Raw genomic sequence first — 27984 nt, 5'->3', positions numbered from 1 at the left:
TCTCTCTCTCTCTCTCTCTCTCTCTCTCTCTCTCTCTCTCTCTCTCTCTCTCTCTCTCTCTCTCTCTCTCTCTCTCTCTCTCTCTCGATTCTTGTTTGTATGTCGTGTTTTGATCGTTGTAAAATGCAAAAATTTTGAAATCGCTTTTTTCGAAGAAATTTTTATTTTGGCCAGGCGTAATCATTTTGTTTTCTTCCAATTTTTTCTCTACTTTTCTATACACACGTAATAAGATTTGCAGAGAAAAAAAATTGCAAACAAAGGATATAAATAGTTTCAAAATCCAAGTTAATCTGCTATTGTGATCGTCATGTTTATTTCTAAAAAGTCGTACGATGTCGTTGTTATTGTTGTAGAGTCATTTTTTCAGAACTATACTTCATTGACTTTAACAATGTATTTAACAATGACTTATTATGATTCTGAGAAAAATCACCTAATTGTCGACCCAAAAAAAAACAAATCACAATGTAAACGTACTATTCCAAAAGTGTTTTCGTAGCAGCTGCTACTGCTATCAATGCGTATAATTTGCTGTGTGTGTTTTTTTTCTCGTACGAGTGTTTGTTTACACCTTTTGTCACTATCATCTGTTTGTTCTCATGTGGATGGATTTTTAATCCGTTCGGAGCATAATTCATTCATTCATTCGCTCACATGCTATTTTTTTTATCGTTCCACCAATCGTCACATTTCATACGCTCACTCATTCATCACATCACATCACACAATCGTTTTTTTTTCGCTCCTAACACAACTGTAAATTATAATTTTTTATTCTGAACAAACAAATCAAATTCAACAATGAAATTAAAATAGTCATAAAAATCTTTAGTCCGGTAGGCAGCGCTTTCGTGAATTGCGTCAATGCATGCAAAATGATGAGGATGAAAATCCTGGCAACACTCTGACGCCTGATTCGCAGGTATTTTATTTTTACAGTTTCATTTTAATTTTTGTGTTCCAATTTTTAGACAAAGAAGAAGTAACAAATCAAATTGTTTGATTCTTTGTGTGTTTTGTCAATATTTTTGCTTGTGATTTTCGCTACGATCAATTTGGCATGAGATTTTCTTGTTGTGAGCTCTGTTCTTTTTTTTCGTTTCACTTTGCTTGGTAAATGTAATATTGAGTTTGACCGAAAAAATGATTCGAACATTTTTTTTATCAAGCGTTCAAAGACAATTTCTGTCCTGTACATGAAATGATTCGAACAATGAATCCACTTGATTTTTCAAACTCCGTCGACATTCGTAAATAATTTAAATTTTTATTTGGTAAATTTCATTTCCACAGAATAGTTCAGTTGAAGGTGTTTTTGCGCCACAACGATCAACCCATCCCTTTAGAATAATCGAAAACGATGCAATTAGTATACAAAGTATGACGTCATTGGGACGAGTGGGTCGAATTTTAGCGGGAACGGTTGATGTAACGAATTCCACGGCCGATAAAGATACGTGCAGCACAAATGCCTTAACGGTGGATTGGAATGCGGCGAGCACAAGCACAGCAACATCAACAGCAGCAAATGATGTGGTCAGCGATCGAAAGACAAGGTCCACCATTAGTGGTAGTTGTAATGTAAACGATTCGAGTACCAGCAGCAATGATAACACCAATAATAATAATAATAATACGATGACGCTACAAGGTATGTACAGTGTGCCCAATCAATTTTCATCAATTAAAATTCCAACAATGCATTTAATTACGACGAAAAAATGTTTTTGATTTCAAACAGAACCCGATGTGATTGCCAGCACCAAATTAGCTCATTCAAAAACGACAGACAGTCTGATACAATCAGGACCGATAGCACCGCCACGAAGAAAGAAAAAATCGATAAAAACCATATCGATGAATTCAGTGGAGCAAGTTAGCTGTACGGAATCGTCGCCATCATCAACGGAAAGTAAGCTGAAATTAAGTGTTGCCTTACCACCAGCATCGACCGAATGCGCTGCATCTTTGCCAAGCCCCGCAACCAAAGCCATTGAAACGCTAACGAGAGAAATTGAAAATTCATTCGTTGGATCATCTAGTAGTAATTCACGTACCGAAATCGGCGGCTCAATGAGTCGAATATGTCAATCGTTAGGCAATTCATCGACATCGGTGTATTCAAAACCTAGTCCATCGAATAGTTCAAAAAGTAATTCGGCGCCGGGTAGAGCGAGTTCAATTGATCCAACGCAAGGGCTCAATTTGTATAAAGCAACGCGGGGACAATATGTTGTGAAACCACAAGACGAAGAAGCGAACAAAGCTGAAGGCCCATCGAAAGAAGAACTCGAACGAATTGAGAAAATTCGGGCAGAAATTTTTGGCACAAATATTAATTTACAGCGTCCTCATTTATCGGCAACGGGATCGAATAGTTTAGGCAACGGAATGAGATATGGAAATAATCTAGCAAAGGCAGCACTATTAGCAAAAGAACGAAGGAAATCGGCGGGCGACGAAGATGTGTTAAAACAATTAAATGTGTTTGTCCGAACGCGCACCGATTCGGGGAAAAAGCTGACGGATTTCGAGATTTTAGAGCAAGTGCCAGTCAAAAATTTAGATACAGGTGAAAAGATTCCATTGTCTGAGGTGAAACCACCACCTCCGCCAGACGGTTGGAATCCATTGTCGCTGCACATACACAAATTGACCAGCCATTTGGAGGCGTTGCAGAAGGAATCGGACGAAGAGAGTGTGATCGGAGTACCACCCGGTGTTGAGGCGCCCGTTATGGACGAAGATGAGGTTGAGAACGAGGAGAGTGGCCGCATTAAGCGTAAAACCGCTCGGCTGAAACGTTTCTTCGGCTCAACCATGCGAAAAACCGTCGATAAAGCCAAATCAATTGCATCGGAAGTGTCACATGCCCGGCACAAAGAAGATGTTGCTGATATCGTTGATGTGGTCAACCCTGAACAGAATATCAAAATAAAAGCCTCCAGTACGAACAAAGGACCGTATGAATTTGCAAAATTGCAACACGTTCAAGATTTGTCCGGCGAACACACTGGCGCTGTTTGGTGCATGAAATTTAGTTCATGCGGGCAATTACTCGCCACAGCCGGTCAAGATCGTGTGCTTCGCATTTGGGTATTGAAAGCGGCCTATGGATATTTTCAAGATATGCGCACGAAATATAATGCCGATCAAAAGTCATCACCAACACCATCACAAGAATCGCTTGTCTCGCATAATTCAGCCGAGGAGGCAATCGCAATGGCCACGGCGGCTGAACAAAGCGCTGGACCATTCATGCCAAAGGCATTTTGCTCGTATACGGGTCACACTTCAGGTAAAGTTCGAACCAGTTGGGACCGATAACAGAGGCTGTTTTTCGAACCAAATTGACAATTTTCAGATTCAATTGAATTGTGGATCATGGGCATTTAAAATTAAATTATTTTTTATCGTTTTCAACAGATCTTCTTGATGTTTCATGGTCAAAGAATTACTTTATCTTGTCGAGTTCGATGGATAAAACGGTGCGACTGTGGCACATTTCAAGACGAGAATGTCTTTGTTGTTTCCAGCACATTGATTTCGTAACGGCCATTGCGTTCCATCCACGTGACGATCGATACTTTTTGAGTGGCAGTCTCGATGGTAAACTTCGTCTATGGAATATCCCCGATAAAAAAGTTGCCCTGTGGAATGAATTAGATGGTCAAACCAAATTAATAACCGCCGCAAATTTCTGCCAGAACGGAAAATTTGCCGTAGTTGGATCGTACGATGGTCGTTGCCTGTTTTACGATACCGATCAGAATTTAAAATATCACACACAAATTCATGTGCGATCAACGCGAGGCCGAAACAAAACCGGACGCAAAATCAGTGGCATCGAACCAATGCCTGGCGAAGATAAAATTCTAGTTACATCAAATGACAGCCGTGTTCGATTGTACGATTTACGAGATTTGAATTTGAGCTGTAAATACAAAGGCTACTTGAATACATCGTCGCAAATAAAAGCATCGTTCAGCCACGATGGCAAATACATCATTGCCGGTTCGGAGAATCAATGTATTTATGTGTGGAAAACGAATCACGACTACAAATTGAGTTCGGTTAGTTTGGAGCGTTATTTTTTCGACCATTTCCAAGTTCGGATTGAATCTTATGTTTATGGTTGCTATTCTCATTTCAAATAGGTGCGGAGAGACCGAAGTGATTTCTGGGAGGGAATTAAGGCACACAATGCCACCGTAACATGTGCAATATTTACGCCACATCCCGAGACAATCATTAAACCAGAAATCGACGATGATGATATTTCTAGTGTAAATGTAAGCACCCTCCCCCTTTTCCACCATAAATATTTTATTCAAACATCTCGATGCGAAAACCATTTCATGCTAAAATTCCCATTGTTCTTTTCATTTTTCACAGAGCTCAAGCATAGCGCAGGATCCGATGGTTGAGCAACGTAAAAAAGGTTGTGGTTATGTTTTGATTAGTGCCGATTTCAATGGGGCCATCAAAGTATTTGTGAATAAAACGAAGCCGAAACACAGCAGTTTGCCATACACGGCAATTTTGGACTAAGCCATGCAAATCATTCACATTTTCTCTCTCTCACAAACATACACACATACACTCAGATTATCTGTTCTATTTCTTTTTTGACTAGATCTCCCATGAATTTTTCTCTATTATTCCGTCTCTTTTTTGTTTTTCTTTTGCTTCTTTTATTCTCATTATACGCGCCTTCCGCGAAGAATTGCCCATGCAGTGAATTGACCGTTCCTTGTTTAATTGCATATTAGTATTATTAATTCATTTTATTGTAATTATATAGTTATTTGTATAATTTTATTTTGCTCTAAATTATTCATTGTATTTTGGTATGAAGTGTGGTTGTAAACAAATTTCACGGAATACAAACAACTAAATACACAAAATGATAAGGTTGATACGAGCCAAAAAGAAAAAAAAAATTATGTGAAAATAAATGATGGAAATGCAGACGAGTCATAAACAATTGTTTACAAAATGAAAAGTAACTCATAATAGCGCAAAAATTACGTTGTTAGAAAATCATTAACGGTTAGAATTTGTATATCGTCGTTGGTAAATGCCATTGCACAATTTCGATTATAAAATGATATTGTAACTAAATCCTTCGACGTTAGTTGAATAAAGCCATTTTTTGATAACTTATATGTTTCGATTTGTAGAATTTTTATTTTGATGTATGTAAAAATGGTGGGCGCCGATACCGAAATTTCAATTGTCGCCGAATGCAAGTTAGTCTTTGAATTGCAATGTTCGTTTGTGATGTTGTACTGCAATTTAAGAGACAAAATGAATTATTAGAAAAGATAATGGTTTTTATGTTGGTTTTTTCAAATAATGACGAAACAATGGAAAAAGTGATAATAAAGATAACAATAAATCAAGCATTTTAGTTTAAACGAACCTGCAACTGTGGATTTGTTATTTGTTTGCTATTTTTAAATTTGTCCAACAGAAGGAAATTTGTTGAAAGCAATTCCCCATTCGTTTTATCTCTTAGCTCAAAATTCATAAAGCTATTCTCTTTCGTAATCGCATCGTTCAAGAAATCGTTTAGGTTTTCATGAATCACACGTTCAACAAATTTTTCGGGCTGAAACAGATTTTTGAAAGTGAAAGATTTTGAAGTTCCAAAATTGATCTATTGAATATTTGTTTTTTTTCTCCTCGAATTGGGACTGAAAAAATAAACATAAATAACCTACCATCGATATAACGAAACTTCGTTGAAGAACCGGCTTTAAACTCGACCAATTGTAAATGCGTAAAAATAGATTGAGTGTTGGAGCTCGTCCAATCGTATCTTTAATAATGAATACATTCAATTTGTCCAATGGATCGATGTGAGCCACAACATGCGTAGGAGCAAAGAATTCTTTTGCCCAATACTGTAATAGTTTGAAGTTTCCATTATGCTCAATGCTCGACCATGATGGTGCTGTCCAAACGTCATTCAATTGCCAATATAAAGCGCCCATTGTTTTCCACTCAAAAAAGCGTCCAACCCTATCAAACGAGAGAAAACCAAAAGAAAATATTCAACATTTTGCCTATTATTTTTATCATCAGTCAAAGGTCATATGTGTCCAACCTATATGTTTCGGTTTCAATTTTCGTTGACATGGCTTGATTTATTTGGCTGAAGTATATGTATGCGTCCCAGTAGTTGCTATCGGTTTTCTTGGGCAATTTAAAATTTCTATTGATCGCCGTTGTGATTGGAATGCTGCCAAATGGAAAATGTTGACGATGTCCAATGAGGTCACCGATACTATCGGTCGAGTACATCGTTTGCTCCAAGCTATGCATCGATGGAACACTTTGAAAACCATATTCGGATATGAATCGGGCCTTAGGGAAAATATTTGGAGTCCATGCATCCAAAATGTAGTTGTAAAAATGAACTGTGTATCAACGAAGAAAAAAAATTCAAGGTGAATGTATTGAATCGTTTCATTCTAATGGATTTTCAATATTCAGTGTACGTAAAGAAGTTCACTTACCATCACCGTGATTATTATCCTGTGGATTTTCATTGATAACTTGCTGTGATTGGTTACCATTTGATGGCGATGAATACAACCAAATGTGCCATTGATCGTTTTCCACGACGGCTTTTTCAATCACATCTCTGTACAGTTGAACGTATTCTTGTATAAATCTCGGTTGTTCGCGCCTTGTTCCATACCAATTTTGAATTAAAGCCGCTTCGTTTTCATTATTTCCTGCCCAAAGCAGAATCGATGGATGATGTTGTAAGCGGCGGACATTTTGAACGATCTCCAATTCAACGGATTTCAAAAATGATGGATAAACGGGATACATTGCACAGGCAAACATCATATCCTGCCATATGAGAATGCCATGCTCATCGGCTAAATCATAGAAATAATCGGATTCGTATACACCGCCACCCCACACGCGAATCGAATTCATGTGAGCTTCTTTGGCCGAAAGTATTAAATATTCAATTTTTTCGTTGTCAAACATGTTCTCGGGCAAAATATCCGTTGGAATCATGTTTGTGCCCTTCATAAATATCGGTACATCGTTCACTTTGAAATAGAACAAATTGCCAGTGTCCGTTTTATCTTCAAGTAGTTCAACGGTTCGAAAGCCCACCCGTACCACTTTTTTCGAGCGCAAATATTCAATCGGAATTTGTTTAATCTCATTGGTATAGATATCACGATTTTCTCCCAACCAAGTAACATTCAAGCGATACAGTGTTTGATTACCAAATCCATTTGGCCACCATAATTCGACCAAGTGCTTAGGAACAGAAAATGTAATTGTTTCTTTGAATGAATCATCGGTTGTTTTGGAGATGAGCACATGCTTTTCTATGATGGGAGTTTCCGGTACATCCATCAAATCGATAAACAAATATCCTTCGACTGAACGCGGAGTCTGTGAACCGACGCCAGATTCCAGGTATATGGATAAATCAACTTGCCATTGGTCTTCCAAGGAATGCAATGAAAATGTGACATCACGAATTATCGCCGTGTCATACACCTCCAGAACGACTGGCTTCCTATTGAAAAGAAAATTTCTTCAATTTTTGTCTAAAAATGGTTCAAAACTATCAACAACTGTCAATTACTCTCCGAGAAAAAATCAATCGAATTTTAAAATTATTTTTATTCAAAATGTAAAAAATCAATGCGAACCAAATGCCCATAGAAGGGGCTGCAAGGCCCCAATCCCATGAGAAGCTCGCCTGCATTTTTCGCAATTGATTCATATGACATTCGCCATGGTAAACATTCGGTGGGCATTCGGGCGGTGTGAATGTATTTTCGGCGGCATATTGTTTTGCTGCGTCAATCGGTGATTGAAATTGAATTTCGAGGTAATTATTCGACTAAATTAAAACCGTAAACAAAACAAAACAAAAACAGATATATATCAATATTTACATGAATTCGAACTAGATTATGACTAAAAATATATACCGTTATCAATTTATCGCGAACATTGTAGCGATATCGTACAAACATGTTATTTGGATTGGGCAACAGCTCTTGACTATTTATAGTGATATTTGCGATCGTGTCAATACCGTGAAAAACTAGTAAAATTTGCGAATGATTCAGAAGCTCCTCCGTAACTGTGGGAATGAAAAAGATCAAATTCATCAATCCATGTTTTTTCCGGCTTTTTTCCCATCATCTTAAGGCATATCCACTTACCACCAAAATTCACTGAGTACTTCCATTTGTCCTTAGCGATCCATCGCAGATTAACATCATTGTAACTGTTTAAAACCGAATCGGTGATATTTGCATGCTCCAAAGCGGTGTAAATACCTGATGGGATTTGTTCATTGTGTATTTGAATACCTAAAAAATTTGAATGTTTAACGTCTGTTTTTTGTTGCGACTATCAATACATTCGTGACAAATGTTAATAGAATTAACGTTTTTCAAAATAAAGTTGTCGCTTACTCTGATTTCCATTTGTTACGGTCCAACCATCGAATAGTGATATTTCAATGGCACCACTGATAACCACCGAAATGAGAATATTCAATAAACAATAGGAACTAAAATTCTGCATTCGATTCCTCGTCATTGTTGTCTTGCACTTTGTGATCGCAACATTCAACAAGTATCGAAACTATTTTGAAATGTATCAGTTAACTTAGATCAAGGGTTTCTTTGTGCGACACAGAACTTTTTCAATGCTTTCTCGTGTGGCTGAATCGTGTCTAATAGAAATAAATTTCAATTTGCAAATAATGGAAATGCCTGCTTCGCTTGGCATATGACGAACGATGAAGTAACGAAAAACAAAATAAATCGAAAACCGTACCGTACAAAGTAAATTAAATTAATGTATAATGGACGGATTAACGCTCAGCTGACACATCGATGGTACAAAAATATCGTTGCACACTGTCAATAGATGAAACATTAACACAAAAAATACATATATTCGCTTCAACGTGCCGTGACTTTGTGCGAGAATGTAATAAATACATGTAAGGTGAGAGCCATGGAATCAATCTGATTCAATATGTTATGGCTCTATTTGTGTATTTATTTAGACTGGCGTAAATGAAACGAATACTTGGAAACAAAATCATGTAATAAATATTTATAAACAGTATTGAACGAAAGTGATTACGCTTGGACGGAGCGATTCCCTTTCTGACCTTCCACTTGAAATATTTAACTTAAGTCGAAATGGCAAATATTTGTTTCTTCTTTTTTATGATCACATAGATTTGTTTGAGAGAGTGTTTGAAGCCACTTTTTTCTGGTTCAGTCTCAAAAAGGCAAGAATGTTGAAGAAAAAATGGTAATCAACGCATTCATTTCTCATGTAAATGAACTAATTTCTTGTTCTTTTGTATTCCAACCGATGTGTTCTATGCCGCATAACCATCGGAACGCACAGCTGTACCGTTGTGCTGTGAACAAACGGTCGCAATCATACACACTTATTCGTCATAGTCGTCATAGTCGTCGTCGTTGCCACACTGTCAGCTGAACAGTTCATTTGTTTCGTCTCGTTCGGTGCGCTCTTATAATTCGCTATTGCAACGTATGAGCAAAATGGTTAAGAGCTGTGCATAAACTATGGTTCGGTATCGCTTCTCGGCCTAAAGGCTAAGATCAAAGTGTAGTATCTGTTCTTATCAGCTTAACATCTGATAGTTCCACCATTGGTGGACAACAAATGTTAAACTGATTTTTGGAAAATGGCAGAGTGCTAGAAGCTTGCTTCACCTCAGCCGCGGGTTGGCCTCGTATTGCACTAAACGCGAGGAATCGGCCCAACAATCTCTCTCAATGAAAAAAAAATAAATAAAAAAAATTGGTGGAAATACAAATCGCTTCATTGTGATATTTTTCAGTTGATGAATAGAGCATTGATTTGTGTTGTGCTATGCATGAGCAAGGCAACAGTAATTTTCATCATTTTGATCGTCACACCTCTTCGACTTTTGACACATATGCGCGCAAGCAGTCGAATAGAAAATTAGAGTTAAGAAAGGCTGTGCAGTGTGCACTCAATATGGCATTAAAACAATGGCAATTTCGTTCAAGCAAACATAAACACTTACCATTTTCAATAAAGGAAATGAGCGGCACATTTCAACGTATGTTCCAAACGATTTACTCGATATTATTCGAAATGAAAAGAAAAAAATGAGTACACCAATGGCATTTACAAGATATTTTAGTTTAAGTTTTATTTTTGTTTCTCATAAGCGTTGTGTAATACAAGCAAATCGTTCCATTCTTTTGGTATTTCTTGTTGTTGTTACTTTTTTTTCTGTCTGTTTTTGTTGTTGTTGATGTTTATTGTTTGTTACTTATGATTTAACGTTTGCATTTTCTGACTTTTTTCTTTCATTATTATTTTCTCATTCAGTGTATCGTCACAATTTGATCAGGCAAACATTTCATTGTTTTTGCAAACGAAAGAGCGAACAAAAAAAAAATAAAGCGAAACCAAATGGAGAAATGAAAGGTTCAAAGGCTCTCGAGAAGAAAAGAAAACACGATCGTCCGTCGATTTAAATAGATATTTGGTGACGGTAGTACTTGTGCTCAACTAAACTTTAGTTTAGAGGCTATAGCCTCTGATTTAATAAAAATATCCACTCACTTAACACAGACAGAAATCAAAATAAAAGAATAAAATATAATTTGTTGTTGCGCTAAACTATTAAAAAAAAAAACGGTTTTTTGCTTTGCATTATAAAAATAAAATTGCATATATGGCACACTTACAATAGGAGATTTTTGTCTTGGAAATTGAGGGGGAACAATGCAATTGAAATGAATTTTTGTTCTCAATTCATTCAAATACTTTTTTTTGTGTTGTAAGTATGCCAATCCATTCGAAGTCTTTCATTCGAAATGCCAAGATAAATGTTTGTTTTCCGAAGTAATAATGTGGCTAGCAAAAAAAACATTGTATTTCTTTTGTCGCTACAGCATTTCAGCTAATTGTTTTTGTATCTCCATTTTGTGATGGGGACAATAAACGATTAATATAAACTTTGGATCGATCTACTATTCATTTCTATTTGCTTGCGCTGTCGCACATTCACACGATTCAGCCGCATACACATCAGCTTCATATTTCTTGGAAAATATTTGTTACGACGATCAGAGAAAGAGATTTTTTTTCGGTTTGGATTTTTTTTCTTAACAATTTAAAGATTTCGTTTAACAACCAATAATAATCATTCGCGTTTGGTTTGGTTGATGTTGACAAAGATCTAAATTTATTTCTCTTTTTTTTTAAATTTACTGATGCTCCAGAAATAAATGCGTGGAGTGAGACTGAGATGCGATTACGATGTGATGCCATTAGGATGTGTTTCTGTCCACAGACATTATCTTGTTTTATTTTTGTTGTTGTTGTTGTTTCCTTTGATTATGTGGAAATATAAAATAAACGTGTCTTTACTTGACTGATTAGAAGATTGATTACATTAGAATAATTAATTAGGTAGAATATAATCATAACTAGAATTTAATCGTTTACCATAGAATTGGTTTATGCTTCATTTTTCTTTTCTTTTCTTTTTCGGTGATGATGATGATGTTGATGTGTTATGATTTGTGCTGCAATATAAAAGAATTGTTCTTGATTTTTTTTTTACTTGTTGCTGTTGTTTGGTTTTCCATTTCACGATAAATATTCCATTTGTTAAATACAATAATTTTGCTTTTATTTATTTGTTGTTCTTATTGTTTGGTTTTTTTCTTCATTTCTCAATCATTTTTGAGTTTTGGAATAATTAAGCTTAAATACATATTCATATGTATGACTTGTGTGTAATAGTTTTTCTTTATTCTTAGGAGTCTATTAAAAAAAACGCAAATAATAATTAATTTATTATTATTTTTTTTCTTATTCTTCATCCTCCTCAACTAATACACTTTATATGACTTTTTTATGCTTGCTTTTTTTGAATCGAGTTTGTATCTGAGTTCCATTGAAATTTCGTGTGCTCAGCATTATTTGAGTATGGCACTGAATGTTTACAACTTTTTGTTTTCCTGATCCATAATCAAAATTCGCACTCGAATTAGCAATTTTTCTTTACAAAGTATGTGGGTGTGTTATGGTGTGAGTTGAATTGAAATCATATTTAAAATAAATAATGAAGTGGAAGTGGTTTTTTCTAAACAAATGAGCGTTAAATTCACAATATCCACCAAATCTGAATCACCGAAACGATGTTGCACAGAAATGGGGAATTTTTCAAATTAAATTATAAATCGACAAAACAAAAGGCTCTCCACGAAATGCTCCTCGCCTCGAAACATGCTCTACTTAACTCGCGTCCCAGTTCTAAATTATATATGAAAATAAAGAGTGGAAACAGAAGAGAAAACAAATCAAATTAGTTAAGAGGGAAGAGGGAAGGAAAATCATAAAAATTCAAATAAAATCAAGAGGAAATGAGTGTGTATGTGCACTGCACACTGTTAGCTCCGCTTGGGCGATGCTTACTTTATGATAGGTGAGGTTTTCTTCGGAGTATTATACAATTTGCTGGGCGTTCTTGGTCGCGAAACGGGTGTTGTGCTTGGTGCGATGTTCACTTTCTTTGGTGTTGCTATTCGACTTGGCGATGGTGATGATTTGCTGGCTGCCGTTGCACTCGATCTGAAATGGAGGCAAAATTGATGATCATATTAAATTTCAGATTTTTTCTCTCTGTTTATTTCATTAACAATTATATTTTGCATACTTGCTCGCCGGGTAGCTAACGGGCCGTGGAATTTTCGATCTGGGCACCATGCATTGTGTTGTCGCTGTTGGTGTATTGCCACCGCTGCGAGTCTCTTTGAACAGTTCTCTCTCCATTTGTTGAGCATCTTTGCTCAACAATTCCCATTGAATTTGCAGCCGCTTGAAGCGATTACTTTGAATTTTCTCTTGTTTTGATTTTTTGGCGCTTTTTTGCTGTTGCTCGATATTACCGCGTAATATCGAAATGTTTGGCGAATTTGGTGGCGTTGTGAATCCACGACCAGTCATCGCCCGAGAATTCCGGACATCATTATTGTTGACGGCTAAATACTGGCAAGAATCACGATCGAACGATACATGCTTTTGAGCTAGCGCCCGACTCACTTCATCTTTCAACTTGTTACGATCATAAATATCACTAATGCTGTCTATCGACTCTAATACATTTGCAATTTCTGCATAGTATTTCAATTCAGACTTTGGTACACTGCTCAAAAACTGCTCGACTCGACTGCGTGCCTCATCATCATACTCCTTATGCTCGATGGTCATCTGTTCTTTGGTCTTTTCGCTGCGTAAATTGTTTTTCAACCGATTCACATCGAAAATGTTACCGCAATACGGATAATACTGTGTATTGAATGCCTCTGGCGCGTAGTACGGGTCTTGAACGCTGCATCGTTTTTCCATTCGATGTCGTACCGTCGCTGACGATGGTGTGGTGGCCGTTTCGTCCGTCATACTGTTACGTTTTGACTTTGTCGAAGAATTTGCTCGTCGCAAAATGCCACGGCGCATAAAACTGCTTCCAATTAAAAAGAAGTAAATTGCAAATTAATTAACTTAAATGAAGACTTGATGGAGAAATGGAAAAATGTAATTATTATAAAAAAAAAGAATTGCGCTGCTTACCCAGATGGTGGCAATTCAGAGTGTTCGTCAACGATGCGATTGTTGTTGCCACTGTTGGTCGTGGACAAGGCATCGATTTCCGAGTCGGTGAGCATTGTCGATGATCCTCGATAGCCGGAGCTGGGCGGTTGACTTGAACCGGTTGACGAATCGGTGCAGTAGCTCGTGCAATCGCATGACATAGGCCGGCTACGGCGTATTGGCGGACTCATACAGAACATCGGTTTCTGTGACAATTTCGGGTCGTTCATTACGTTTTGCACTTCAGGAATGTGTTGCAGGATTCGCTTGTATTCGAATGGCAACAGCGGTGCCAGTGATTTCCAATCGACAATATGATTGTAATCCTTCTTCTTAATGTATTCGATATCATTGGTTGAGAGTGGCCGTTGTTTTTTCACTAATGTCTCCTTCAATCCCAATGGCGATAAAATTATTTGGCTTTGGTATGTTTTCACAAATGTCAAATCGGGCAACGCGTAATTCGGGTAAATCACGTAAACAGGTGCTTGTTGTTGTTCATTTGTTTTGCTGCTATGATTGAGTTGAGCTAAAAACGAAGGTGGCACAATTTTAATTCCCTCGTCAATCTTTGACGTTTGCATCGATTTTGTAATCATGTCGAGTGGAAGTTTTGTCTTTGCATACACTTGCGTTATGTTATCAGATGTTCGACTAGCATCGGAGATACTTTTGATCGTTTCCCGTAAACTATCACGGTCCATGGAATTGTTGTTATTGACATTGGCCAGATGCTGGTTTCGGATATTCAGATTGAACTCTTTGTATTTGCGATGTGACGGTGAATCGAACACTTCGCGATATAAATCGTTTGATTGTGTTGAATTTCGCTTGGGCGAATTTGTGTTGTCATTCGCTTTGGTGGGTTGTTGCGGCAAATCTAAACTGTCATATTGGATTTCCGCTCCGTGTGTATCCTCTTCGTGTTTGCTCAATGCCGATCCTTTGCCCGAATCATACATGCTCTTTTTGCGCTGTCGATTCTCCACCGATGAGCTTGAGTCACTTGGCCAGCATCCAGACGATACATCCATGCATGTGTCGGTCGAGCTGCTCTTTTGCTTGATGAATAATTTCACGAGATTGAACGATGGTTGATTCTGTTGTGGTTCATTGCTCGATGATGATGCTTGCAACGGTAGCGGACTGTCACTTTGAGACGATGAATCCACAATTTGACACATTGGCAGAATTCGTGGCTTTCCTAACGAATCAATCGTTGAATTGCTCACTGCATCACATCTCAAATTGTTTTTCGGTTCGTCCTGATCGATCTGCAGATTCGGAAGGCTACTACTTTTGCGCACGTGCATATTGTTCATACAGTGTCGAATGCCACCAACATTCACGCTTGTGTTATTGTTACCCGACGGATATCTGTGCGAAGAGGTCGAGGTAAAAAAAAAACGAAGAAAATCATGGTTAAAAATGTGCTTATTTTCTGAACACAATGTCAGGCTCATTTCGTTATTTCATGAACATACTTGTATTACAATACTACATACCTGTGCAATTGCGTTGAACTGTCTTTTTTCAGTTTACTCCATGTGGTGAAACCCGATTCCGAGCGGTACAATGAAACTTCTAGTGCCTTCTTCTTGACAATATCGTCAATGTTTGTTCCGATATCATTTGCGTCGGTTTTCTTCTTCAGCATATCTTTGTTTGCATCAGCATAGAAGCTTTCGTCCGAATACATGGTGCTGCCTTCAAACGCAATTGTATAATTATTTTTGTTCGCTTGACATGTTATAATCATATCACAGTCTTCCGCATAACAGTCCATATCGAGCGAATCCACGCTGAGTATGGACTCTTTTACCGGTGAGAATAGTTGTTTTGACTTGAAAATAGAGTTATCCAGCTCCTTTTCCTGTTGTTTCTTTGCATTTGATTTGCACATATTCGGAATTGTCGACAGCAACAGATTGATGTCTTCGGCCCGAAAACTTTCCATATCAACGCCAGCCAAATTGGCGTCGATATTCTTTGCCAAATCATCGTAGTACGACAATTCACCAATTCCATTGTAAGAGGCTGACAGCGATGACAGCACACTTTGATGAGTTACATTATTCTCACGATAACTGCAAATCGAAATGGTTTAAAAGAAAATGATGCATTATTAAAATAAGAACACATACATGCATAAGTTATGGCCTAAGTTTGTAAAGGATTATATCTGTGTGTAATATACATATATAACAAAGCCGGTGACTCACTTGTAATCTAGAAACCATTGATAATCGGAATTGTCATGTGTAAAGTCATGAGATGAAGCGATGGATGAGGCAAGCTGTTGTATTGGATTCGCATGTACATTACTGTTGCAATCCGATTCCGGACTTGACATTTTCCCGGCGAACGAATTTCTCGCGTTCTTCAAATTACTTTGGCTGTTGCTGATCGTGTTGGCAATTTTTTCGTTTTGATTGCCTACGATATTGCTGCTGCTGATGTGATTGTTGTTATTATTGTTTTTACTGTTGCTGCTGCTGTTGTAGTGATGATGCTGATGATGATGGTTGCTATTGTTGTTGTTTGCGTTATCATACAGATATGTTTTTTCGGCGCTCCGTTTCAAATTTTCCAGCACAATGTGCACATTATACTTGAGATTTGATTCGGTCAATTGTGATGTTGTCGAATCGACATTGTTTCCATTGTAAAAACCAAGTGCGACATCATTCGTACACGGTGAATTGGTCAGTTCACGTTTGATTTGATTGTAGAATTGTGTCGAGCAAAGGGTATCATTTGGATTTTCAGTCATACCACGAATTACTTTTGTTCCTAGTGTGATCATTTCAAAAAAGAAGAGAGATACAACAAAATGACACGATAATCATAGACAATTAATTAAACCCACTATCATAAATGCTACAAATTAATGTTTAAAAAACACACACACAACACATTGCAAGTGGCCAAGTTGCATGCGTTAGTTGCATATTTAATTGGTTTTTTTTTCATTCCGTTTTGCATATGATAAGAACGATTAGGTTCGGTTAGTAATGGTACATTGACGTCGATTTAAAAAATTAGTTTCACACATGACACAGATTAATTAATGTTACTTTGCACGAGATCAATCCAAAGACATGAACAAAAAAAAACAAAGTGGGTTAGTTTGATGCATTTCGTGAGCGGATGTTTTAGCGAGAATATAAAGAAGCAGCAAGACCTATGCATTTGCATTTATCTTACCGATTTCACGCAATCTATGAGTAATCCGTTTGGTGGAAATCAAATCAAATATCATCGTTTTTTCGTCCCGAATAATTTTATTTCTTTTTTTTTTCAAATAAAATCTGTATTGTTACCACGCAAACAAGACTTGAGTCCGAATCATATTACAAAAAAAATTTAAAAAAAACAACAACAAAATGAACGAAATCTAAAAATGGAATGAAAACAAAGAAGAGAGAACATGAAAATTGAATCAAATTAACGAAAATAGAATGAAATTTATTTTTTATCACGATAATATGGCAAACAATTCGGTCAGACCGTTATATATACTATCAGAAGGCGCATGACGAATATATCGTCGAGCACGTAGTTCCATGATACACTCTCAATTGAAAAATAAAACTTGAGCGACTGTACGAATCAAGTGAACGAGCGATTCGCAATTGAATTTTATGGTTTAAGAAGTGTATACATATATCGGTGTGTATGTATATTTGGTCCATAAGCGAGACGTACTGCGAGAGATAGAGCGTCGGTTTGAATGACACAAATTTACGATTCGAACGATTTTTATTTTCGGGTTGGCATTCGGTTCAAATAGTTAAATCAAAACAAAATGCACTTTGAACAAATTAACTTCCAGCATTTCGCATCGTGGCGAATGCCCACCATCAGAATTGAACACGACTCTCTCTTTGCTGCTGCTGCTGCTGTTCCACATCAAATGTATAAATAAAATCAAATCGTACAACGTACACACATCATAAGTCAATGTAATATACGATTGGGGGCTTTTGCTTATCTGTAAAATATTTGATGTCAAATATTATGCATTGAAATGACTTTGATTGAGATAACAATCAACCAATGGCAATAAGTCATTTGTCGCTCACACACACACACACGATTACAGAGGTTGAGAGAGAGAGAGAGAGAGAGAGAAAAAAAAACAATTACTTTGCTATTATGATTTCTCTGTTGTTGTCACAACACCATAGACCCATAGGCCCATTTCCCACAAGCCAATCTTAATATATATTCAAAGTTCACGTTGTATAATCCATTTACGATTGAACCATCGATGGAAAATGGAATGACAGACGATATGACGAAATCCAAAATCAATAGATTTCGTATAGCGTTTTTCTTGTTTTGTCTTTTTTTTCTATGGACTGGTTGTAATGGCCATAAAACATGTCGACCAAACCGTTTCGAAATTTCGATTTGGAACAGTGTTTTAAAAATCAGAGTAAAATAATGCAATCGATAGACGTTTTCATAACAAGCTTGAGAGCTTAGTTTATATGTGCGATTGTAACATGAAAAAAAACGAGAAACAAAAGAAAATTCATCATCGATTGCACTTTACAGTCATCACTTGTTTTTTTTTAAAGTTCTTTGGCTGCATAATTTCTCTATTTTTTCTGCTTTCTTCGTCGCTTCTTCTTTTCAATCGTCGCACAATGGATTTTAGCTGTCACTCGGTCTTACTTATAATTGCACCATTGCAATGGCAATTTGCACATACCTGTTCGCAACTAACGATGAATTAATTCTATAAGTAAACTTCCTTGTTTTGTTTTAATTCTATTCGCTGTGTGTTTTTTTTTTCCTACTTTGGAGGCGTTCGTTTTTCAATGATGTGTCCTTAAAATGTTGGGAACATTTGTCTTGCAAGAAAATTTATAGATCGCAGTTTTCATCTATTGTTCCATCTTACACATTGAACAATGGCTTTTAAAAAGATATCACGCAAAATATGTGCTACGCGAATGTGGAAAGCCTAACACTACGTGCGAACTGAAAGTGAGTGAGAAAAAGAGACCGAAGAAAAAAGGGGAAACTTGTTGTGGTGGATGTGTGCTGTAAAAGCCACACACAATCCACATCCGAATCGATTTTTCCCTCACGAAAAAGTGTTACGTCATTAGCATTCCTTTTCCTGTTGTTTCTTTCTCTACGTCTTTCAGTGTGCGCTTTCGTATTTTCCACGTAGAAAATCTATTCGAACGTATACGTAGAGCGAGTTGAATACAAGTGAGCGCGCGTGAGCTCCACACACAACAGCTTATACACTACACTGGGAATGATGGCCGTTCAAGAGTCGAGCTCCACAAACGTGCTACCAGCGTGTAGGTCTGTATATACTGAAAACTCACTGCATGCACATTTCCATGCGAATACATGCATCTCTCACCTCCACCAAACGGTTCCTTTTTTCTTCTTCATCGGCATTTTGCAGCCGAAACAGTCGTGCTTATTTGAATTTTTTTCCATCTTCTTCTTGTTCTTCTTCTTCGTCCATCACATTTGTCAGTTTTTTCAGCGTCAATTTTCTAGCGTTTATCGCTTTTGATTTTTAATTTATGTAACATACTTGTAAAATGCTTTTGCACTTTTTCCTCATCGCTTTTACATTTTTTTCATTCGTATGGAAAAAAGGGGGCTCTTTCCCAAGCGCAACTCCACACTTAGCTTCTAAATGTGACACCGTAGTAAGTGTGGGCATACGTTTTGCGAATAAGCGACAAAGAGAATGAAAACAAGTGCGCGTGTGGTAGTGAGTAGCCTGATGCGATGCTTCTCAATGTAGCGACTAATACATGCGCACTTGTTTCCATTCTCTTTGTCGCTTGTTCGCAAAACGTATGCCCACACTTACTACGGTGTCACATTTAGAAGCTAAGTGTGGAGTCGCGCTTGGGTTAACACGGCTGTTGTTTGTGTTGCTCGAGTTCATTGCATTTTTGTTTCGTCTTTTAATTTGATAATCAGCGATAAGTTGTTTGTCTTAATGAACATCTTAATTACTTGCCCTGGCTCGGCTTTCTTTTGCTGTGATTGTTTTCTTTTTCATTCATACGGACCGTTTTATTTTATTCGACCTTTTTTGTTCCGTATTTCGCACGAAGTAACTCTTTTATTTGCCGAGCAATTAGATGTTTCTGCGCTGGCATATCATCGTGATATTTGTGGTGAGAGACAGACAGACAAACAGATAGAGAAAACGACAGCTTTGAATCTCAAGAGAAACGGCCAATATGTTTATACGCTGTCTATCCGCCGAAAATACACTACAATATATATTCACGCTTATTGGACGCCGAATTCAATATATATTCTAGTGTATTTTCGGCGTATTCTTCAGCGTGAAACATATTGAAACTTATTCAGGCGCCCTCTGGTGGCCATGAATGCATTCATTGATTCAATATGTTTCACGCTGAAGAATACTTCGAACATACATAATTCAATTCGGAGTCCAATAAGCGTGAATATATGTTGTAGTGTATTTTCGGCGAATAGACAGCGTATAAACATATTGGTCGTTTCTCTTGGGAATGTTATTGTGTGTTCCAAATTTGTAAGGCAAATCATTGGTCATAGAACATGCATCGTCGTCGTCGTCGTCGTCGTCGTCGTCGTCGTTGCCGTTTTGATGTTGATTTTGTTTTAGTACATGTGCCAGTGGCTGTGTACGGCATACACTGAGATTGCGAATATTTAGTCATACCATTTGCGATCTTAAACGAATATATGTATGTAAGAACACACATCAAGTGGCAGAGCACAACAACGAAACAAAAAAGGACAAAAAAGAGAATGCCATAATTGCGATTTGCTTGAGTGTGTTCAAAAATTTATATATGCTATTAATAATATAACCGTCCATTATGCATATCACACACGAATCGGTCGCATTGGCGACATTACTATGTCGAAATACGGTTCTTTTCGCTTCATTTTCTTCTGGTGCGTTTGAAGGCTCTGCTCGATTTGCCGTTGAGTGACAAAAAGAGAAAGACAAAAACCAATTCGGCTCCGTACGATTTTAAATTCTTCGAGAAGTTCTTGCCAATTCCATACAGTGTGCGACACAAACATTAGCGACACTTTTTTTTCGCTAACTTTCTGTGTTCAGTACAGTAATGTCACCTTTGCGGCCTCACTGCATCATTTGCGGTGGGTTTTGGGAAATAGTTGCGTGTGTGCGCCAAATACTTGAATTTTGACGCAACCGAATATCATTTGTTATCACATTGGAAGATTTTTTTTATTCTCGTCATCTCGCAAGACATAAATTTGGTGGCGGTCTCCATTTGGCAAAGCAATCTAAACATCCACTTACATAAATGAGCACATACAACCAATTAGTTCTCCTTCTATTCACATTCGTTATATAGATAGAGTGAGAAACAGCAAGAGAGAGAGAGATAGAGAGAGAGAGAGACTTGGAATATACGAAAAGCAATTTGGTGCGCTAGATTTGTGTGTTTGTTCTGGTTTCGTGCTATGAAAATTTCATAGGCAAAGCAAAGAAGAAAAAAAAAACATGAACAATTTATACACACACACACACAAGATAACTCACGGAAAAAAGAGGTTTCTCAAGCCACATCACGCTTTGCGGCATTCATAAATATACTTTAGTGAGCATATAAACAATGTTACGAAGTTGACGCGATGTCGACGATCGTCTTGTTTTTTGTACTCTCTCTCTCTTGATCGACAAAAGTGTTGCTGTCATATGGTTTTTAGAATTCTTTCGGTTTCGTCATTCTGAAAAATGTTCAATGTCTTTTGAAATGCGAGAGATTCTTAAACGAGAACCACAAACAGAGTCCTAAGTTTGTAACACGTTTTGCTCCCATTTGCTCCTTTGCTCTTAGTGGCGCGTGTATGTATATCCATAATAGACAAAACACACTCGACATTCGACACTGTGTTGTTGAAAACATTTTAATTTCCATAGACAATACCGCGATTATGATCGACATTACAATGCAACACTTCTTATTTAAAGAAATGCTTTCAAACGAAAAACAAAAAGTCTTTAAACTTTGTAACCGACTTTACTTTGTTTCATTCCCTTTTTTCTCTGTCTTTTAAATCTGTTTATTCTCTCTGGTTTCAAAACTCACTTTTCAAAATGCGTATTTTCAGTTAGACACACTGATGAATATCATTGGAAATATGTTCCGTATTCGCCTTTTTTTTCTTCTTCTTCTCTAAGTTATTTTCACTCGTTTCGTTCGTTCTACTTTGTCTTGAAAGACTGACGAAAATCTGAAAAATTGTGTCGGAATCGTATTTGCACAATAGATTATGAAGACAAAAGGGTGTGGTATATCTGTTCGGTTTGATTTCGCAATGAGTCGTAAGGGCGAGACTTTGGCATTTCGTTTCGTTTCGATTGCAATTGCGAAAAAAGAAATGTGTAAAGTCTCCCCGAATATATTGTGCATGCGGCGAGTCTGGATGACGCTAAATGTAAAGCACTTAATGCATTTGGTTTCACAATCGGCCAACAATTACAGCATACGACAAATGGAGCGCGAGTGAAGGAGAGCAATTTTCATATAGAAAACACTTGGAAATCACTTATAAAGCAGTAATCTTGAATGGATTGTACATAAATTAAGCCCACGCTGGATTCGTGGTGTTCCAATACGTGTGTCATTTTTTTGTTTCTGCTTCAATTTTATGCCTCGCCTAAGAGATGTGTTGCGCTTTAAAATGCCATGGTTGTCGACTCTAAACAAAGAAAAACTATTCAGATTTTAACTGTAAGAAAGAAACAACAACGACGAAGACGACGAAAAAAATGCGTCGGTTTGTATTATTGTATTGACAAGCAACAAATTGAAATAGATACAAATCTTGAATGGGTTTAACCTTCAATTTAATTCGTTGTTCAGTCGATACGGTCTTTTTTAGATTCACTAGTTATTTCTGTTTTTATTCGTTCGATGCTTATAACCGCATCGTGTGATTTCGGCAATCAAAAATGTGTTTGTTATACGTGGCGACAGTTAAGGCCGGCATAACAATTATATTTCATCATCAACCGAGCTCGGCCGAATCAAGCGCAAATAATTTTTTTTAATTACTAGTTATTTACAAACATCTTATCGATTTCCAACGCTCGATATCATTTTCATTTGAACACTTTTGATGAATGGATCGAACAGAAGAAGGAGAAGAGAAGTTGTAGGTCTGTGATAACGCATTGACCAAGATAAAGGAGGGAAAAAAACACATGCGATGGAAGCAATTAATGAAGCTCTATTTCATCGTTACTGCGTGATCCATCGCCGCGGCAAAATGCAATGACTCACTTGTCCTCCTCACCCTTTCATTAAAAATGCCGCATTTTTATTAATCATCCATGTATTTTGTTGTGCACTGTAGTTTTTTTTATTCTCTCTCTCTCTTTCCTTTCGTTGTATCTGCAGCCCATAGTATGTTAATTTATGTGGTTCGTGCGTTCAAGTCCGCATTCGCCGTTTAACAGTAACTAGAGTTTATAACAGATGTTTGCATTTGTGTACGCATCAAATTGAAACGCTTTCTATTTTTTTTTATTCAGTAAATTCGCATGTACATTGGCCGCGACGCTCGGCTACTGTTTTTCAGTTTTTAGCAGCAGTAGCAGCAAAAAACAAAACTCCAAATGTTTGTTGACTTGTAGCTCCGTTCTAAAATGCTGATCAGCAACAAACGGTCGCAGAGAAGCAACAACACCATCAGCTTGCTTCCGATTCGATAGATGCCTATTTTTATATGTACATCTATATGTATGCTCTTTTATATTTTGGCTTTAATCATAGTAAACACCAGTTATGAATTTGGTTTTCTGCTGCCTCCGTCGAACGCATTGTGGACGTGTGTATCAAATGTTTTGTTGTGTGCCAAAAATAAGTTTCGAGGTATGTATTTTGGTAAATCGCATAAACTTGTCTCTGTCCCATGTTTACCACGTTGTCTTGGCTACGATACCAAACTCATTAACGGTGTACGGAAAAATTTCAAATGGAAAACTCGAAAAATGTCACTCAATTTTCTAAAATTCGCATTTACCCAAACCAAGTGGGAGAGAGAGAGAGAGCTCGCGGGCCGCGTTCGAATTTCATAGAGAAAACAAACGAAAAGGAAAAAATGTCGTTGGATGACGACTATGACTCACACGCACTTTGTATTTTAATACGAAAATATTATTATTGGATAGCAAATACCGAAATATGCACGCAGACTCAGTACGCTCTCTCTGTCTCTCTCTCTCTCTCACACTCTGGCTCTCGCTCCCGTCGCACAATTTTCCATCGAACCACAATGATAATAGTAATAAGCAACCGCGAATTGAATTCAGTGTGAATGTGTGCGCTTATTTTTCTTCTTCAATTTTCCGATTCTGAAGGAACTAGAATTGGCTGTGAGTGTGAGCAATTCAATATTGTGAATGTAATTTAATGCCATCGTATTTCACTCTATCCTCTCTATTTTGCATATGTATGAACGCATTAAATTAGTTTGGATATGCGTCGCATGTTTGCGGTCAAAAATCAATTCGACTGATAAAACTGCGATTGATTTTACACGAAAACCGCCAGTCAGGCAGGCAGGCTGTTTGTTATGTATGGATAGAACAAAGCCTTCAAATATACGCATAGGTGGAAGTGCACACAGCAATTTTTCGTAGGAGTCATTTCATCTTCCTCTTTACTACTTTAAATTAACGTCATAAATTCTAATGAACACTTTTTTCCCTTTAAAATTGTTCTCCGTCGCTCATGAAGTTTTATGTTTTTCAATAAAACGAGAACAATTCTTTGCACAAAATGTTACATTTTTCCATACACACACATATACGTTTTCCTTCTTCATCATTTATGCAATTGAATTCATTTTTATACACCGAAAATGTAGAGAAAAAAACGTATGAAATAACAGAAACACACGATCGTTCGCTTCACTTCATTGTTTATATCGCACATCATCCATGTCAATGACAAAACGAATGAAAAAAAAAATTGATTAAACAATAGGATTTTCGATGGATGTGAAAATCTCTATATATCTTTCTCACTATTTGCAAAACTCACGTCGCCGTCATATGCAACTAAATTATTCGTTTCTTTTTTCTCCTTCACCCAAATTACTACATATACTCTTTTTGTTGCTCCTATTGGCCCAATCAATGTCTTTACTACTTTTTATTTTTGCTTTTTTCTCGTATATACTTACATCGCAAGGGATTTCTTTTGGTTTGTTGCACACAATACTCTATATATACTTTTTTCCACTTCTTCGTTACATACACAAAAATTCACTTTTTATTTTTATTTCAGCGAGACAAAAAAAAACAAACTGTGTGTTTTGATGATTCAAAAAGTTTCCTTAATAATTCACTCACACTTTTTTCTATTTCTTTTTCCTGTTATTATGGGTAAATCCCTCAATTTGATTAAATATAGAAATTTATAATTTCTAAGCATTTCATTTGGACGAGTTTTCAAAACACCACACCTTTGTTACAAAAATTGATGAAAGCAACTGCACAGAGTAATTCATTTTCTTGGCTCTACGACTGCTCTTCGATTGCTATCACTTCATTGACACTGTGTATCAATGTGTGTGGGCATGCGTAACATGCACTCGTAACAACACACATTCACTCACTCACTCACTTACTCACTACCAACGGAGTGCTACACATGACATTTGAACGTCAAACACCATTCCCGTTTGTTGAATACTCTCGCTCTCTGTGTGTTGTTTTTTATACGTCTAATCGTTCGGTTGGTGCACTTAGGTTATGATGTTCGTTGGACGACCGTCACATCCGAATCGTTTATTTTCGAAATGAATTTCAAAACATTGGCGAGAAATTTGAAATTACAACGATGGCTGGTGGAAAGCAAAAGGAATTATTCGTCAGAGGAACTTCGATTGTGAGTAAATTGAGTTGTCAATGTTGACATTCATGCCATATTTTTGGTTGTGTTTTGCTTTTCATTCAAGGGGCAAATACAAAAGTGTCGTTGGCCTCGAAGTACACACACAAATTTTGTCAAACAGCAAATTATTTTCGGCAGCACCAAATGATCCGTCCGCACCAGCAAACACAGCTGTTTCCCTGTTTGATGCTGCCACACCAGGAACATTGCCGGTAATTTTTTGGAGAAATTACAATGAAAATTTACACATGAGAATCAAATACAAATTGTTTTCTTTCTTTTTCGGACTGAAATAGAGAATCAATCGACATTGTGTGGAATCAGCGGTGAGAACAGCCATGGTATTTAATTGTGAGCTCAATCCAATTTCAATGTTTGATCGTAAACACTATTTTTACGCCGATTCTCCGGCTGGCTACCAAATAACTCAACAGCGCCTGCCATTGGCTGTCAGTGGAAACATTTCGTTTTTCGTTTTCAATGTAAAGAATCCCTATCTAAAATCGTCGAGCATACATCAAATCCAGTTGGAACAGGACAGTGGCAAGTCAATTCATTTTCCTGGCACCCGAACGTAAGTTGTTTCATTTTCCATCTGTTATGGTACTTATTTAAATTTCAACTTGTAGGAGTCTTCTGGATTTAAATCGTGCCGGTGTCCCATTGATGGAAATTGTTTTTGAGCCAGATTTATCAACTGGCGAAGAAGCAGCAGCATTGTTAAGAGAGTTAGCTCTGATTCTTACACGATTGGAAGTTTGCTCATGCAAACCAGGTGCCTTGCGATGCGATGCAAATATTTCAATTCATAAACCGGGCGAACCACTTGGTGTTCGCAGTGAAGTAAAAAACATTGCATCCGTTCGTGCTGTAGCCAAAGCAATTGAGTACGAAATTGCCAGGCATGTCGAAGTGATTGAAAGTGGTGGAAAAATTGTGAACGAAACAAGATCATGGGATGATGAAACGGGAACCACCATTCGGATGCGTGACAAAGAAGTTGTACAGGTACTTTGGATTTCGAAATACTTTTCGATGAAAGAATTTTTGGATTGAACTTTATCCAATGTATCCTTTGACTGAATTCAATTCGATCATACTAGGATTACAGATTTATGCCCGAGCCAAATTTGCCGCCGCTGAATTTAGCCTCAATTGATATAGATGCCATACGGGATAGTATACCGGAAATGCCAGATCTGACGAGAGATGCACTAAGCAGTTATAATTTACGACAGCAAGAGGTTGAAATCATGGTGGTAAGTAATGATGATTCAACTGTTTACGTTGTGAGACAATAACATGCTATTATTTTTACAGAAATACACAAATCTATTGAACTTATTCCTGAGCGTTGTTCAAAAGGATTCGAGCAAAGAAGTGAAAAACCTAGCTACAACACTGCTCAAATACCATGTACTTGCCTCATGTAATCAATTGAAAATACGACCGCAAGACTGGTAAATATGTTCGAATCATAGAGAAAATTCAATTCTAATCAAGTTAACTAAAGTTGAACCAACTCTTTCGTCAGCCCATTAACAGTGGAGAATTTTTCGGAAGTAATGGAAATGCTGCGTGAGAATGTGATAAATGTTGCCATATCGGAGAATGTAATCTTCCATATTATCGAGAATCCAACCGTCTCAGCTAAACAGGTAGGATTCTATTCAAATACGCAACGAATTGTGTTACGTGTGTGAAAAGCTCAAATTAATTTTGAATAACGAAATATAATTTCATTTTCCAGTTCGTAGAGGAAAACAATCAAAAGGTGATTCGAGATTCCGAAGAGTTGCGGAAGCTATGTAAACTGGTAATTGAAAAATATGACAAAGTTTCGAAAAAAGCGAGACGCGGCAAAGAAGGCGAATTCGATAAATTGGTGAAGGCACTTTTGAAGGAGTCAAACAAACGGGCTGATATTGCTTTATCAAAAACAATTTTGCAGGAACTACTAAAATCCAAATAGATTTTGAAAAAAATTTGTTTTTAAATGAAATGATTTCCATGTGTTCAAATGAAGAATCAGCTGATTTTGTCTAAGTTATATTCTGGCCGAAATACCCATTTCAAATACACATTTACCGGTTTTCGACCACACATTCTGGTGCTGAATAAGAAAGACTTGAGCGACACAAACACATACTATGACATAGTGCACGACTTATCATTTAACGCTAAATTTCATAATGTTAACAATTATAAAAAATTATGAAACAAAAATAGAAAATCTCGTCATATTGTGGTTGTTAGGTGTGAGTTGTATTGCTGTTTTTATTTTAAAAACCACTGAAATTGAAATATTTGAATAAACCGCGACATCTGTCGCAGTGATTTTCATACGTACTTAACCTCAAAGCATGGA

At 37.1% G+C, this 27984-nt stretch overlaps 4 protein-coding genes and 1 non-coding gene across 15 annotated transcripts in view; 3 read left to right on the top strand and 2 right to left on the bottom strand.

The window, feature by feature from the left end:
- The window catches only part of LOC129578413 (WD repeat-containing protein 44), a 6361-nt gene extending 1192 nt beyond the window's left edge, over nucleotides 1-5169 (top strand). The window contains exons 3-8 of one of the 2 annotated variants that reach the window (XM_055466925.1): nucleotides 836-925; nucleotides 1297-1654; nucleotides 1745-3301; nucleotides 3430-4076; nucleotides 4161-4295; nucleotides 4399-5169. In XM_055466925.1, the coding sequence (XP_055322900.1) occupies nucleotides 836-925; nucleotides 1297-1654; nucleotides 1745-3301; nucleotides 3430-4076; nucleotides 4161-4295; nucleotides 4399-4554 (2943 nt within the window). In that variant the 3' untranslated portion in view covers nucleotides 4555-5169. The remainder of the gene's footprint in view (nucleotides 1-835; nucleotides 926-1296; nucleotides 1655-1744; nucleotides 3302-3429; nucleotides 4077-4160; nucleotides 4296-4398) is intronic. The other variant, XM_055466926.1, reaches the window with a different exon arrangement.
- Nucleotides 4760-9384, bottom strand: LOC129578414 (beta-mannosidase). 3 transcript variants are annotated; one of them, XM_055466927.1, is made up of 11 exons: nucleotides 9157-9384; nucleotides 8842-8924; nucleotides 8475-8737; nucleotides 8220-8369; nucleotides 7983-8137; nucleotides 7698-7891; nucleotides 6528-7561; nucleotides 6116-6428; nucleotides 5730-6030; nucleotides 5429-5617; nucleotides 4760-5294 (listed from the first exon to the last, which is right to left on the bottom strand). In XM_055466927.1, the coding sequence occupies exons 3-11, from the start codon at nucleotides 8599-8601 to the stop codon at nucleotides 5031-5033; spliced, it is 2727 nt and encodes a 908-aa protein (XP_055322902.1). In that variant the 5' UTR covers nucleotides 8602-8737; nucleotides 8842-8924; nucleotides 9157-9384; the 3' UTR covers nucleotides 4760-5030. The 3 variants fall into 3 exon arrangements, with proteins under 3 accessions (XP_055322902.1, XP_055322904.1, XP_055322903.1); XM_055466929.1 differs by lacking the exon at nucleotides 9157-9384 and having other exon boundaries at nucleotides 8842-9067; XM_055466928.1 differs by having other exon boundaries at nucleotides 8475-9212.
- A 237-nt stretch (nucleotides 9385-9621) lies between these two features.
- On the top strand, nucleotides 9622-9817 carry LOC129579514 (U2 spliceosomal RNA). The gene has a single exon (XR_008689239.1). It is a non-coding gene; the product is annotated as a U2 spliceosomal RNA (small nuclear RNA).
- A 1879-nt stretch (nucleotides 9818-11696) lies between these two features.
- On the bottom strand, nucleotides 11697-25350 carry LOC129578399 (myb-like protein A). Of its 7 annotated transcripts, none has more exons than XM_055466898.1 (8): nucleotides 24904-25350; nucleotides 16894-17083; nucleotides 15909-16479; nucleotides 15192-15773; nucleotides 13666-15063; nucleotides 12752-13558; nucleotides 12511-12666; nucleotides 11697-12348 (listed from the first exon to the last, which is right to left on the bottom strand). In XM_055466898.1, the coding sequence occupies exons 2-8, from the start codon at nucleotides 16946-16948 to the stop codon at nucleotides 12327-12329; spliced, it is 3591 nt and encodes a 1196-aa protein (XP_055322873.1). In that variant the 5' UTR covers nucleotides 16949-17083; nucleotides 24904-25350; the 3' UTR covers nucleotides 11697-12326. The 7 variants fall into 7 exon arrangements, with proteins under 7 accessions (XP_055322873.1, XP_055322875.1, XP_055322878.1 ...); XM_055466900.1 differs by having other exon boundaries at nucleotides 12752-13555; nucleotides 24904-25331; XM_055466903.1 differs by lacking the exon at nucleotides 24904-25350 and adding an exon at nucleotides 24618-24775 and having other exon boundaries at nucleotides 12752-13555.
- On the top strand, nucleotides 23535-27884 carry LOC129578400 (glutamyl-tRNA(Gln) amidotransferase subunit B, mitochondrial). 2 transcript variants are annotated; one of them, XM_055466907.1, is made up of 9 exons: nucleotides 23535-23588; nucleotides 25472-25610; nucleotides 25681-25828; nucleotides 25913-26190; nucleotides 26246-26624; nucleotides 26720-26875; nucleotides 26937-27076; nucleotides 27151-27274; nucleotides 27367-27884. In XM_055466907.1, exons 2-9 carry the CDS (start codon nucleotides 25522-25524, stop codon nucleotides 27586-27588), a joined length of 1536 nt encoding a protein of 511 aa, XP_055322882.1. In that variant the 5' UTR covers nucleotides 23535-23588; nucleotides 25472-25521; the 3' UTR covers nucleotides 27589-27884. The 2 variants fall into 2 exon arrangements, with proteins under 2 accessions (XP_055322882.1, XP_055322881.1); XM_055466906.1 differs by lacking the exon at nucleotides 23535-23588 and having other exon boundaries at nucleotides 25913-25957; nucleotides 26051-26190.
- Nucleotides 27885-27984: the final 100 nt, after the last annotated feature.

This window comes from Sitodiplosis mosellana, unplaced genomic scaffold (genome assembly GCF_009176505.1).
Source record: "Sitodiplosis mosellana isolate CC-2019 unplaced genomic scaffold, AAFC_SMos_1.0 Smas_scaffold_6226, whole genome shotgun sequence".
In the NCBI taxonomy this organism is placed as follows: Eukaryota; Metazoa; Arthropoda; class Insecta; order Diptera; family Cecidomyiidae; genus Sitodiplosis; species Sitodiplosis mosellana.
Note: the sequence above shows the minus strand (reverse complement) of the source record. Positions and strands in the feature narration are given on the sequence as shown.

Bases quoted from the DNA above. Each gene is read 5' to 3' on its own strand.
- LOC129578400 (XM_055466907.1), top strand. From the start codon at position 25,522: ATGAATTTCAAAACATTGGCGAGAAATTTGAAATTACAACGATGGCTG. The intron at 27,077-27,150 runs GTAAATATGTTC...CTCTTTCGTCAG, and splicing joins AAAATACGACCGCAAGACTG to CCCATTAACAGTGGAGAATT. The intron at 27,275-27,366 runs GTAGGATTCTAT...TTCATTTTCCAG, and splicing joins CAACCGTCTCAGCTAAACAG to TTCGTAGAGGAAAACAATCA.
- LOC129578399 (XM_055466898.1), bottom strand. From the start codon at position 16,948: ATGATATTTGATTTGATTTCCACCAAACGGATTACTCATAGATTGCGT. The intron at 15,064-15,191 runs GTATGTAGTATT...CTCTTCGCACAG, and splicing joins AGTTCAACGCAATTGCACAG to ATATCCGTCGGGTAACAATA. The intron at 13,559-13,665 runs GTAAGCAGCGCA...TTTAATTGGAAG, and splicing joins TCTGAATTGCCACCATCTGG to CAGTTTTATGCGCCGTGGCA.
- LOC129578414 (XM_055466927.1), bottom strand. From the start codon at position 8,601: ATGACGAGGAATCGAATGCAGAATTTTAGTTCCTATTGTTTATTGAAT. The intron at 8,370-8,474 runs GTAAGCGACAAC...CAAATTTTTTAG, and splicing joins CGTAACAAATGGAAATCAGA to GTATTCAAATACACAATGAA. The intron at 5,295-5,428 runs GTTCGTTTAAAC...CTTAAATTGCAG, and splicing joins TAACAAATCCACAGTTGCAG to TACAACATCACAAACGAACA.